This window comes from Rhizopus delemar, genomic scaffold (genome assembly GCF_000149305.1).
Source record: "Rhizopus delemar RA 99-880 supercont3.1 genomic scaffold, whole genome shotgun sequence".
Lineage (NCBI taxonomy): Eukaryota > Fungi > Mucoromycota > Mucoromycetes > Mucorales > Rhizopodaceae > Rhizopus > Rhizopus delemar.
Window position 1 is genome coordinate 3377252 of NW_027137827.1, and position 13361 is coordinate 3390612.

The 13361-nt window shown below is 36.3% G+C and overlaps 6 protein-coding genes across 6 annotated transcripts; 5 read left to right on the top strand and 1 right to left on the bottom strand.

The window, feature by feature from the left end:
• Window positions 1–65: 65 nt before the first annotated feature.
• RO3G_01313 (uncharacterized protein) lies at window positions 66–1088 on the top strand (the record flags this gene model as incomplete). Its single annotated transcript, XM_067655904.1, has 1 exon — window positions 66–1088. The coding sequence occupies one exon, from the start codon at window positions 66–68 to the stop codon at window positions 1086–1088; it is 1023 nt and encodes a 340-aa protein (XP_067512005.1).
• Window positions 1089–2199: 1111 nt separating this feature from the next.
• RO3G_01314 (uncharacterized protein) lies at window positions 2200–2841 on the top strand (the record flags this gene model as incomplete). Its single annotated transcript, XM_067655905.1, has 1 exon — window positions 2200–2841. One exon carries the CDS (start codon window positions 2200–2202, stop codon window positions 2839–2841), a length of 642 nt encoding a protein of 213 aa, XP_067512006.1.
• Window positions 2842–5227: 2386 nt separating this feature from the next.
• RO3G_01315 (uncharacterized protein) lies at window positions 5228–6212 on the top strand (the record flags this gene model as incomplete). Its single annotated transcript, XM_067655906.1, has 3 exons — window positions 5228–5396; window positions 5453–5910; window positions 5964–6212. The coding sequence occupies 3 exons, from the start codon at window positions 5228–5230 to the stop codon at window positions 6210–6212; spliced, it is 876 nt and encodes a 291-aa protein (XP_067512007.1).
• A 418-nt stretch (window positions 6213–6630) lies between these two features.
• Window positions 6631–6741, top strand: RO3G_01316 (uncharacterized protein; the record flags this gene model as incomplete). The annotated part of the gene is made up of 1 exon (XM_067655907.1): window positions 6631–6741. The coding sequence occupies one exon, from the start codon at window positions 6631–6633 to the stop codon at window positions 6739–6741; it is 111 nt and encodes a 36-aa protein (XP_067512008.1).
• A 1938-nt stretch (window positions 6742–8679) lies between these two features.
• Window positions 8680–9038, bottom strand: RO3G_01317 (uncharacterized protein; the record flags this gene model as incomplete). The annotated part of the gene is made up of 2 exons (XM_067655908.1): window positions 8680–8869; window positions 9010–9038. The coding sequence occupies 2 exons, from the start codon at window positions 9036–9038 to the stop codon at window positions 8680–8682; spliced, it is 219 nt and encodes a 72-aa protein (XP_067512009.1).
• A 155-nt stretch (window positions 9039–9193) lies between these two features.
• On the top strand, window positions 9194–9597 carry RO3G_01318 (uncharacterized protein; the record flags this gene model as incomplete). The annotated part of the gene is made up of 3 exons (XM_067655909.1): window positions 9194–9261; window positions 9348–9374; window positions 9483–9597. 3 exons carry the CDS (start codon window positions 9194–9196, stop codon window positions 9595–9597), a joined length of 210 nt encoding a protein of 69 aa, XP_067512010.1.
• Window positions 9598–13361: the final 3764 nt, after the last annotated feature.

Below are 13361 nucleotides of genomic sequence, written 5' to 3' on the forward strand. Positions count from 1 at the left end.
AGTCGCTTTTCTCTTTTTTTCGTAATTTTTTCCATTTAATTTTTAATATCTTAAACACCTCAATCATGCCTAAATCTCTCTCTGCTGACATCAAAAACGATATAAAGTCCGCTCTACTTGCTGGAAAAGACTCCATGGAGGTTGCGAACCGTTTTAGGGTTACGTATGCAACAGTTAATAACTATGCGAACAAGTTTTTCCCAAACCGACAGCGTCGACTTGGTGGTAGACCTATGGTTGTGTCCGCTCAGACGAAGAGGTTCATTGAACTTCAAGTTGTACAAGGCCAACTCAGGACTGCAAGGGAAGTACATGGCAAACACATGGAGCTTGGATATTACATATCATATAAAACCGCTATAAATGTGTTGAAATCGGTAAACTTCGTTGCTGCGATTAAGGTCAAAAAGCCTTTGTTAACCGCAAAGCACATGAAGAGACGGCTAGCATGGGCCAAGAAGCACCAAAAATGGACTACGGATGACTGGCGACGCGTAGTATTCTCTGATGAAACAAAAGTGAACATTTGGGGCTCTGATGGGTGTAAGTACTATTGGTCAAGACCAGGGGACCCTCTTAAACCTCATCATATTGACGTAACTGTTAAGCATGGGGGCGGTAGTTTGATGATGTGGGGGTGCATGACGTATGAGGGACCCGGATACTCCTGTCAGATATACGATGGAGCTATGAACTCGGATCTTTACCAACATATATTGGACACAACACTTCGGGAAATAATGGAGTACTATAATATGGATTGGTCTACTGCGTATTTTCAGCACGATGGTGACCCAAAGCATCGTTCCAAGTCAACCGTCCAATGGTTAAAAGCTAATGGGGTGAACTACATTGACGAATGGCCAGCTCAAAGTCCTGATCTTAATCCTATTGAGCATCTTTGGCATCATTTGAAGTTGAAGCTATCGTTATATGACAAGAAAGCCAAAGGTGTCCATGAATTGTGGGAAAGAGTTGAAAAGGAATGGAACTCCTTTGATAAAGAAGTTTGCAGAAGGTATATTGACACTATGCCTGCATGTATTAAGGCAGTAATCGATGCCAAAGGTGGATCTACTCGGTATTAAGTCATCTATAATATAATAAAAGTAAAGGGAAAAAACTCTAAAAATAAACCCACAACACTTCTATCGCTTTTTCGGACTGTTAAATAATAATCTGAGCTTAAAACTTTCATGATATGTAATAGACAGTACAACAAGTATGTCATAAAGTTTTTGCATGATCTAAGTCGCTGTGTATGCTCACAGAGGCTAAAAACTGAAAAAATATCTGACGTTTTTAGAGTTTTTTCACCCACTGTATTTTCAGCTGGATAACGATCCTAAACACACGTCTAAGCTAGCTAGGCAATGGTTCAAGGAAAATAACTTCAAGTGTGATCAAACCTTCAACTGGCCTTCACAAAGTCCAGATCTAAACCCAATATAGCACATCTGGCACCACCTTAAGCTCAAGTTAAGTGCCTATGATACTAGGGCAAAAGGTGTGCATGAACTATGGAATCGCGTTGAAAAAGAATGGTCTACTTTTACAGCAGAAGACTATAGGAGATACATAGATAGTATGCCTGATCGTTGTAGAGCTGTAATTGCTGCGAAAGGCGGTCATACAAGATATTAATAAAATAATGCACATAGTGGAAAAATGGTTCCAATGTCGGTTTTTGTATTTAGTCTTAAGATTTTCCCGATTGTGTAACAGTACAAACAAAACCTTTTTGCACTAATATTAGCTTGAAAGGCGCTACAAAATGCATGTTTTTGTGAGCCGCTACCGTTTGTAGTTCAAAAGATATAAAGCTTTAAAGTTGCAAATTGAAAACATTGGAACCATTTTTCCACCCACTGTAGGTATGAAGCAGGGCGCAAATTCTTTTGCACCGTCCCTAATCGGACAGCGGCAACACTCTTGCCCATCATTTATGATAACTGCCAGCGTGGGTCAACCATTAGATCTGATGGATGGAGAGCATATTCCGGTCTGCACCCTAGGGAAGAGCGTGACGAACATACTGGCGAGATACTTGACAACACAAGCGCCTACAATGATGGCAACTTCTTCTTTGCTAGACATCAGGTTGTCAACCATTCCTTAGACTTTGCCACGGTAGATCAAGTCCAAGGTAACCAAGGCTCATTTTCTGGTTTGCCCATATCGGGAAAAATTCATACCAACATGATTGAAAGTATGTGGGCTCCTCTAAAAGCATTTATCAAGCCTCGTAATCGAACCAAAGAGAACTGTTACAAGCGCATCCTGGAGTACCTTTGGCGAAGCGAAAATGCAGGTAGTGTAAAGCAGTGCTTTGAACGTATGATTCGTGAGGTGGCAATGGATTCGAATACAGCTCAACAGTCTGCTGAAACTGAAAACTGGTTTACCCGCGGTGTTGATGGCAATTCGCCTTCTGTGTCAGCTCGAATTGCAGCTAGAGATGCTCGCCGTTTTGAAGCATGGGTAGAACGTCGTCGTGCCCGCGATGCTAGGGAATTGTTAGAAGAAGAAGCGATACTATCGGACAATGACAGCATTATTGGTGGCCCAGATGGTGAGGTCATGCAGGATCATATTCTTGAAGCACGAAGCAGTTTGGGTCAGTCTGGCATTCAAGGTTCTATTGCTGCAGATAATGGTGAAGCAGGAGTCCCCAGCCCAGCAGCTATTCGTTCGATCGGTAGGCCTAGAAGTGAACGTCGATCAGTAGGCAGACCAAGAGCTGTTGCACCTTCTGTCAGTAATCACCCTGGTAGTGGCAGGCGTTCAGTTGGTAGACCAAGAGCTGGAAATCGATCTGTAGAAAGGCCTCGACGTGGTTGAAGTCTAAGCGATCGTTTCTCTAATCATTAAAGAACCAATGTATAGCTTTTATTGAATTAAATATGGTTTAAATTTTATGTTATTTTTCTTTAATATGGTGACTTTTTATGATAATCTTCTAGCTTTTATGCTTTGAAACAAATAAGACTTTATAAGTGAACACAATACTTAACATGGGTATGTCCTTTTTTTGTATGTGCATATTCAATACGCATCAACAAGCTTTGTATTGGAATTATAATGTTATAAAGAAAAATCCCACTTTGTATATTGAACAACTAAAACTGACGGTCTACTATGTTGATAAGGTAAAGCTGTGACTTATTCCCCAAGCGTTCCTACATTATACTTTACATCTTTAAAAGCTTGACTGTTTAAGAATAATAATGCTTCAACGACACGGTGATGATATATTAGCAAGTATGTTTCTCAATAGAGCTCTGTATTCTTCATGTTTTGACAGGACAATAGGATACTGTCTTATGGCACCGGGTTAAATGTTCACAGGTTGGGTTAAATAAGAGTTGATTATGATAATTAGTAACTACGTTTAATAATATGTCTCTGTTCATACATAAGTAGTTGGTTAATAAGATTAGTATATATAATTGTTCCTCTGCGTGTCAAATTATATCGGTGGTAGCTATCTTTAGTTATCTAATCTCAGATGTCGTATTTACCCCATTAAATACTTATTATTCGTATGAGATTACTCAAATCTTATATAAAAAATAACAAGTACTGGATACATAATATTATATATTACATATTCTCTAAGACTCATTTACAATATTAACCATATACAATATTTATATTATTCAAGTTCAATACTAAAATTGACCTTGAACTCACTTCGGTCCCTGAATAATCTTATTTCCTATATAAAGGCGTAGTTTGATTAAATGGGTTCTCGCGAGCGTCTTGAAATCTAATAAAGAGGTTACATAGAGACTCATTCACTAGTTTTTCAAGCACTATCTCCTTTTAATTCTCAAATTTTTATCTGCAAATATCTCATCAGATCGTACTCGAGCTAATATAAGCACTCTTCAAATCGTTCTTCAATAAAAACATTGGACTGTAGCACCATCGCTCAGTCTCGTCAATTTTCGTTGTTTCTATTTTTATTGCTAAAGCACTTTGTTGTAGAACAGAGTCTGATTATAACGGACATTGAATAATCACAACTAAAAGAAGTATATTAAAATTGATAAAAGATAATAATTTAAATCTTTATTAAATAAAATATACTCTTCTTCTTTTTATATAAAACTATCACTGTTAAATTCATTCTATAAAGTAAACATGAATACTAAATAAGTCATGATCTTTACTATTCATCATTTCTGTAAATGAATAGTAATGGATCAGGTACCTAGTCAACTTTGATCTGACTGGAGGCATTTCATATAAATATATCTTTCCTCTCAATGAAGACGGGACAACTCTCCCAGATCAGTTAAAGAACAATAAGATCTATAAAAACAACGAATTAAAATTTTTCATAATCGATTCAGTGATCATTCTTCAATCAAACGTGTCAATTATTGGATCTACGCTCATAACTACTCATTTACCCGCCAACTGATAGAAGAATATAAGTAGTAGACTTTGTAATGATTTCTTTTTAACAATTAAGGTTGTCTTAAAGCTCAGTCTCAAAAAGTATTCTTTAGGTTTTACTGCTACCTTTAAATTACTTTACCAGAACATGACACACTTAACCAATGTAGCGTTTTAGTGGTTTGAAGCCCATAGCTCCTGAATACTATTGTGGCCTCTTCATACGTATCATTGTTCGTTGCAGAATCATCAAATGCATCGACAGTTGTGTATAGGTTTTAAATACGGGTAGTGTCCGGTCCGCTATCACACCGTAACCACCGTTGACGGTGAGCCAGGTAATTTTTTCGTCTTTGAAGGCCTGTAGCTCGTCAGGTAATACAGTGACACCTTCAAAAATACCACCATTGAAAGCGGAAAAATTATTTGCATCATTTGAGGTAACGGATGACTATGCGTAACAAATAACGGGCACGCAATCGCTCTTTTTTAGTCCGCCAAAGGTAGTTTTTTTCCGTTGTAATGCGATTCACGAGCTGAGTTTACGTGTAACGGCCATAAAAGTTACACCATTCGATCCGGAAAATTCGGGCGCATTGATTGCTATATTTGGATCTCACGTAGTACAAATACCTGGCCCGGAATCCTCTTGCATCGTATCTTTTCCTTCAGCCCATCATGCCGTTTGATATTTAGTCGGCACTACATGGTACATATGTTAATAGATGAATGTGAAAAGTATATAAACTCTAGGCATTTATATAATCATTGTTTATTTTGGTTCTACCAAACTAATACTTTTCTACTTTTACATCTTTTTGCTATGCCTTACATCGTTGATCGAATTGTTAACGAAATCCGCAACTATAACAGAACGGTTAACGTTATGAGAAGTGAATTTGAAGCCTGGAAAAATGAGATTCAGCAACAAATGACCGAGTTGAAGCTGATGATAGAGCGAAACAATTTCATAAACTACCCTCTTCCACAAGGTAAAAAAAAAAGGAAGTGAATCAGGATGTCTTTTACTTACAATACATTACATCAGCTATTTATCAGCAACAGCCTCCTCTATTCAATTCACCAGCACTCGAGAGCGGTCGTAGGGATATTCCACGATTTCCAACAAGCTTGGGTGATGGTCAACATAGCAACACAACATGTATAGAGGCGTTTATAAGAGAAACAATGGATCTTCGTGATAAGCCAGAGGATTCAAACGAAATACTCGATAATAAACGACTTTTAGCCAAAAAGTATCACTCGCAGCTAAACAGTTTTGCACAAGTTATTTGCATTGATTTAAGCAATAAACTTCTTGCGGATGCACACGTCGACAAAAATAAGCTATCATGGAAGTACATTCCTGTTGCTTATAAAAATACGGCATATAAAGAGCTTGAAGAGTTCGCTTTACGAGCAAGTATCCCTTTAGGTCGATGTGTTAATAGCTGGGGAGCTCAAGTTTTGCTAGCAAAGTCATACGGCAATTACTACAACAAAAAGGTACTCTTTTTCTACAAAAATGTCCATTTGATTAACCATTATATCTATATTAGTTAAAAAATAAACTATCGAACACTACAAGTAGCTCAATGGAGACAAACACCCACTTAGCAGAACAAACAAATGATACACATCCTGAGGAAAATTTTGATTTTGAATTACTTCCTGACTTGGATTCCCCTCACGAATTAGAAGAAGGAAATGGCAATGAAATTAACATGTACAGTGGCCGTCAAAACTGGTCGCATGTTTTCATATTTTGCCTATACGCACTATCTTCTTCTTCATTTCTTAGTCTATAGCAATGAAATATAGTTCATTCGAAAGAGCAAACTCTGGACAATTATATGGTAACAAAGACATCACAGTAGAGCCAGTATACTGGTAGTAATTGGCACTTAAAGTCCGACGGTACATGCGACCAGTTTTGACGGCATTAATAAGTCAACATTTTTACACACTTTATTTAAAAAAATTAATATTTAGTCCAACGACCTTTTGCTTTAATAACTGCAGCACACCTTTTCGGCATACTTTCGATGTATTTTTGGCATTCTTCTTTGGAAATGGCATACCAGGTCTGACCTATACGCTCCCATAGCTCATGCATACTAGTTGGTGGTGCCTCATAGCTATGAAATAGCTCTCTCTTTAAATGAGCCCACATATGCTCTATGGGATTTAGGTCTGGTGATTGAGGAGGCCATTCCAATGCTTCAAATGGCTGCTGGTCAATCCATTCTTTCACTACCTTCGATGTATGCTTCGGATCATTGTCCTGCTGAAACACCATTTTGGAGGAATCCAAGCCATAACTTTCCATTGTCTTGAGTAAGTCATCTTTTAAGACCTCAAGGTAGCCTTCGCTATTCATACGATGACCTACATCAACTATCCACCCAACTCCTTCCCATGTAATGCAGCTCCAGACCATGATATTGCCGCCTCCATGCTTGACGGTTTGCTGTACATGTCGCGAGTTCAATTCCTCATGGGGTAGTTTCCATGCATAAGCCTTTCCGTCGGATGCAAAGCGATCTACTTTAGTCTCATCAGAGAATATGACCCGTTTCCAGTCATCCACAGTCCAATGTTGGTGCGATTTGGCCCACTGAAGGCGTTTCACGATGTTTTGGCTGCGTAGCAAAGGTTTTTGAGGCTTGACAAACGCTATAAAGCCAGCTTTTTTAAGAACGCGGCGTACGGTACTGTCACTTACAGACATTCCAAATTATTCTTTTAGAGCTTTCTGGATCTTTACAGCATTATTTTTTCTTCCTAAGGTGACTAATCTCCGGATGTAGTTCACCATGCGTTGGCTAATTAGAGATGGGCGACCACCTTCATCAACATTTCCACTCATCTTAAGAGATGAGCGGTACTTCTGAACAGTGGTACGACTAACATCAACTTGTTTCGCTATTTTGCTGTTTGACTTCTTGGATCTCAGCAATGAGTAGATGTTGTTTGCTTTGTCATTTGAAATTGCACGCATGTCGGATCTGCAATGGTATAATGTCTTAATGGAATGCTGCAATTTAACAAAAAAACACTTACAGTAGGTCACAAAACTGCTGCAAGGAATTGCAAAATTCAGGTTTTACAGCTGGTTGTCTATGGGTACTGCACCAAACTATCTCAAACCTTGACTGTTTGTACCTCAATAGAAAGTGCATTTATTCGTCGATTATCGGATATGGGCAATGGTTATTGGTGGAATTTGAGATCGCTAAAGGTAGTATTATGAACATCCGACATTTTTTACTTGTTCACATATGTTTTAAATGACGAATTTTAATACGACCCAACCGGTTGCTATCATAATTTTTCACATTCTTGACATGATTAGAATGATGCCAGTATATAAAAGCGCTTACAATTCCTTTATTTTAAATTTTATATTCCCTTATTTAAATTATTCCTCTTTTTTACCCTATCGTCAATCGCATGCCTAAACGGCTGTCAGAGGAGAAAATAAACGATTACAAACAGGCATTAACCGGATCCACATCAATGTATGATATTTCCAAGGAGCCTGGATTACATGAATCAACTGTTAGTAGATACTCTAGACGGCTGTTTTCAAGTAGGACAGTAAACACAGGTGGTAGACCTACAGTAGTCTCCAAAGTGACGAAGCGGTTAATCAAAAGAAAAGTCATGGAATGGGTTCTAAAGGCTTCTAAAGAGGTGTACCGGGAGCCAGTTGGATTTGGCTATGATATCTCATACCAGTCAGAAATTAACGTACTGAAATCAATGGAGTTCCATTTTCTGATAGAAAAAAAGAAGCCATTTCAGACAAAAACGCATACGTAGCATCAGTTAGAACGGGTCAAGGAGCATCAGGATTAGGCAATGGTTGACTGACAACAAATCGTTTACTTTAATGAGACCAAGCTCAGCGTATAGGGCTTTGATGATGCTGATCACTATTGGAAACGGCCAAGTGACCTTCTTCAACATCATGACCTGGATTTTGCAATCAATCACGGAGCTAGCAAAATGATGTCCTGGGGTTGTATAATCTCTGAAGGACCAGGATATGCTTGCTAAATTTACGATGGAAACTTGAACTCGGGTGTTTACCAGCATATTTTGAACACTACGCTTCGTGATACTATGAAGTACTACAATTTCGACTGGTCCAACATTTAATTTTAGCATGACAATGACCCAAAGCACAAGGCATAATTTACAATGGCCTAGTTATGTAGTAACCAAGAGAGCTATATTAACGATTGGCCAGCTCAGAGCCCGGACTTAAATTCAATCGAGCACGTATGGCATCCATTGAAGCTGTAGCTCAATTATTACGAACGTAGAGCAAAGAACACAGATGTGCTTTGGGAACGAGTTGATGAAATATGAAATGACTTCCATAAAGATCTTTGCCAAGGACATGTAGATAACATTCCGGAAAGAACTCAAGAGATTATTAATAGAAAAGTAGGACCAACTAAATATTAATAAATAAGTTCATTCCGTTCAAATTTTCATTTTTTCAAATTTTCAAATTGCGCGCCTCATACTTCCTTCAATACTTATCCAATAGGGCATAAACTCTTTCGGATTTTTCAAGACATGTAGAAGATTTACTATGTGGGAACAGAGGCAGTTTGTGCCATTGTAACAGGATGTGCGCTACAAAAACCAAGAAAAATGGATTCCTTGCAGCAGTTTTGTGACCTACTGTACATGTAAATAATATTACGATGAAAGAAGAAAGAGAAGAAAAAAATATGAAAAAATTGCAATTAAGCCACATTTTTGTGACTATATTATGTTACTTACAAACGCCGTCAAAACTGGTCGCATGTACCGTCGGACTTTAAGTGCCAATTACTACCAGTATACTGGCTCTACTGTGATGTCTTTGTTACCATATAATTGTCCAGAGTTTGCTCTTTCGAATGAACTATATTTCATTGCTATAGACTAAGAAATGAAGAAGAAGATAGTGCGTATAGGCAAAATATGAAAACATGCGACCAGTTTTGACGGCCACTGTATGTTTAATTTTAAAAACAAAAATATTCTATGATCATAACGATTAATTTTTATTGATTTAGTGCAACTTCCTTGTCTTCTGCTGTCTCCCTTCTCCCTCCCTCTCCTCGTTCTTCTCATACCCGTTCTGGTACTCGTACTGCTGCTCGTCGTTCAACTAAAAAGAGAAGAATATAATTGCTTTCGTTTTCTCTTTCTTTTTTTGTTTTATCTTATGTTAAATAAAGTACACTATTATTTGCTAGATGTCTGTTAGGATTGTCTCATCATGACTAAATCTTCAGGATGGTAATGCTAACTATTTTTTTTTATTCTTTTTTTATATGCCTTAGCTTATTCTTCAATGTCATTGGTCCTATGACGTTAATTCAACGAAATAAACTTGCATGGATTTTAAAGTATCTTTTTTTTAAAAAGTATTTTGTTCTTTTAGTTTTTTTTTTTATTATTATTATTTATAACTATCATTACTTTACTTTGTTGACAGTTCTTGATACTTTTAGATATTGTTGATATGCATCGTACTTAGAAAACAAAATAGTTAAACCTTAATCAACTCAAAAAGTTAATCTTTGCAAAAGAGAGAAAACAATCCTTTATTTTATTACATGGTATAAAGTTGTTGGATGCTGTACATCTTTTAACTTTCTCTTTTTTTCTTTTGCTTATAGTAAACTTTAGCTTTCTTTACATCAAGTATCATGTTTACTTTATTCAAACAAGATGTTTTTAACTAATGGTTCACCAATTAAAGAAAGTTCGTTTATGAATAGATTTCAACATGTAACAACCCTTACCTTTTTTTTTTTTTTTTTTTTTTTTTTTTTTTACATGTATAGTTTCTTGCATTTTTCTCTTATCTTTGCCATCTTACTTACTCTATCTGTAGTATACAATTTAAGTATATAGTCAACACCATACCATGCTGTAGACCAGTTTGTCGCAACTATACATAATTATTCATCCACTGCTTTTGTGTACTGTACTTGATGTGTTGTTTCATAATGCATTTGCTGTTGATATTAGGTAAGATTATAGTGCATACACTTTAGATAAATTGAGCCTTAGCTAACAGCGTATTGTATAGATCATATGTTTAAACAGGATGAAAGGTATAATTTATTTGTTTATTATTTTTCTCTTGACTAATGGTTTTTATTCATTAGATATTAGTACTCTCTTTTATTTTGCAATGAAAAAAGCGTATGAAGTGACCGTAATGATATCAATGATAACAACAATGATGATAGAGCATTATTGAACCTAATACAGTACACGAGCATGCACTTGAGGAAAGACAGTAGTGATTGTATAAGGCAATGGATATTTATTATCAAATTATATAAAAAAAAAATCAATCCTGGTACATAATAATGAAATTTCAAGAATTTAAATATTAATCATCTTGTTGAATGTAGATTGTAATGAAGATTGTCAAATGTAAAGTAGATTGTGATAAAGGCTGTCAAGTGTAATTAAATCTACTAAATGAGCTGCACTGGATATTATCATCGAGGACAGGTAAGCAATGGCTTATGAATGTATTGGATTTGTTCATCCTTTATTATTTTATTGTATTTTTTTTTATTCTTTTTTTTTATTTTGGTGTAAATCAAATGAAAAATGTACACTATTAAATACATAATTAAATAAATAAAGCACTGTATTATTAAATCATTTAAACCTGTCCATTTATACTACCCTATACAACGATAAACCTACCCATTAATACTACCCTATGCAACGATAAGCCTACCCATTTTACTGGATATATACGCCAAAAGAGACCACCTAGTACGTTCGATTTCAAACTCCTCGGCCTTAATTCCTCTCCATGAAGTCAAATATTTCGCTAAATTCAACCAAAAGAGCGAAGTAGCTCCCACTAAAAAAATTGCTAAGGTGAGCAGAATGCGGTGTTTTTTTTGCGCCGTAGTGCAAAAATAAAAAAAAAGAAGACATCGGTCTTTCAACAGTAGAGAGGAACAGGCTTTCCAAAAAAAGATCATTTGTAAAAAAAACAGATACTTTTTTAAAACGTGAATAACTTTATGAATACTTACCCTACAAAAAAACAAAAATATCGATAAATTTCTTTATTTTTTTCGCACCTAAATCTTTTTTCAAAATTAAAAAAGGTGTAATACAGCAAGATATAATGGTTTCTCATAAAAAAATTATAAAATCTACGGATCTATGATTGTCAGGTCTGTTAAAAATCTACGTCAAAGTCTCTATATTATTTGCAGTGGAACACTGCAAATAATTGCTATATATAGAACAATATATTTGACAGAATATAATCAGATATTTCGAGTTTACGTCAATATATTTACAAATTTCATAAAATATATACAGTAGTAGACAAAACTGGTGCACAAAAATGAAAATCAGTATTGCATCTCCGCCATATGCCTGCGACTTTTGTGGCATATACCATCTGAAAGGCAGTCTAAAATATACATTATGATATGTAAACGGGAACTGTGTCGGGCATCCCTCAGGCATAAGGTCATTTTTAGTGATTTTTTGAATATTTCAATTTTCGCCAAAAATATAGTACTTGTCTAGCCTTCTTTCAATTTTCCTCATATCTCTCCCGTTTGCTTTCAGATTTCACAGTATATTAGTGAGCTTTAGTAGCTCTTGAAAAATACATAAACCCATGCTTATTTTGTATTTCCCATTGAATTTCCCCTTTTGTTTTCACCCTATTCACCATGACAAAGTACTTGCCTTATATGCTTAAGAAAATAAGCAACTGTAAAAGCGAAGCTCTGAGATTTCGAATGCACTTAGTTCGTATGCCAGCGGATCTTTTTAGGGCAGCAGGAATCTCCAAATAGACAATCAACAGGATAAGAAAGCAAGAAAAGAACATCAAGGCTTGTGACCGTGGTAGTCGACCGGTCGTAGTCAGCAAAATAACTAATGCAATCATCCGCCTAAAGTTTCGACAAGGACCTTTACGCACAGCTTCTGATGCTCAGCTCTTTTTGAGGTCCTTAGGATACAGTATTAGCAAACTGTCAGTCAGAAGGCACTGTAGGAAGCTAGATTTTGAGTCTGGAACTAAGGAATCGAAGAATTTCATCAGCTGTATAAGCCAAAAAAAGCGATGAAAGTGGTATCGCGACAAACCATCGCATACTATAGAGGGCTGGAAGTCCATCATATTTAGCAATGAAAAAAACATGAATGTTATGAGTGCAGATAGTATACACTAATATTGAAAGCAAGTCGAGCAACCTTAGCGATCTTTTTACGGTGATCAAGCAATGAAGCATGTTGGTTGCTCTGTTACATTTTAAGGCTGTATTAGATATTGAGGACCAGGATATTTGTGTCAAGTATACGATGCTGTAATAAAGTCATAGGTATACACATGTATTTCGCTCACTACATACCACAAAAGCCTAGGGTATAGTGGCCTAAAATATCGTAATCTCTCGTTTCAGCATGACAATGACACAAAGCACAAGGCAAGACATGCCACAAAATCAATATTTGATAGCAGGGCTTCTGCGCTAAAGGGTTAGTCACCATTAATCCCGGCTTAAGCCTTCTTAAGCATGTCTGGTGGCAATTGAAGGCAAAGCTATGACGATACGACACTAGACCAAAAAGGGTAGATTATCTTTGGAAAAGAATAGTTAAAGAGCTGGGCTCTTTTATTGAAAATGATATACACACATACTACTAGCATATGCCAAGAAGAATATCTGATGATATCAAGAGATGAGATGATTATACAAAGTCTTAGACTTTAGACACTTTTGCGGTTTTTAGAAAATATAAAATTTTATAAATAAAAAGCATGTTCCTCGCTCAGCTTTAACAATGTCATGCTAAGAATACACATAAATTACAATGGCTAGCATATCTTCCTTCTAATATAGTTTCATATCTATTGCAATTACCATGAGCAAGTAATGGTAGTT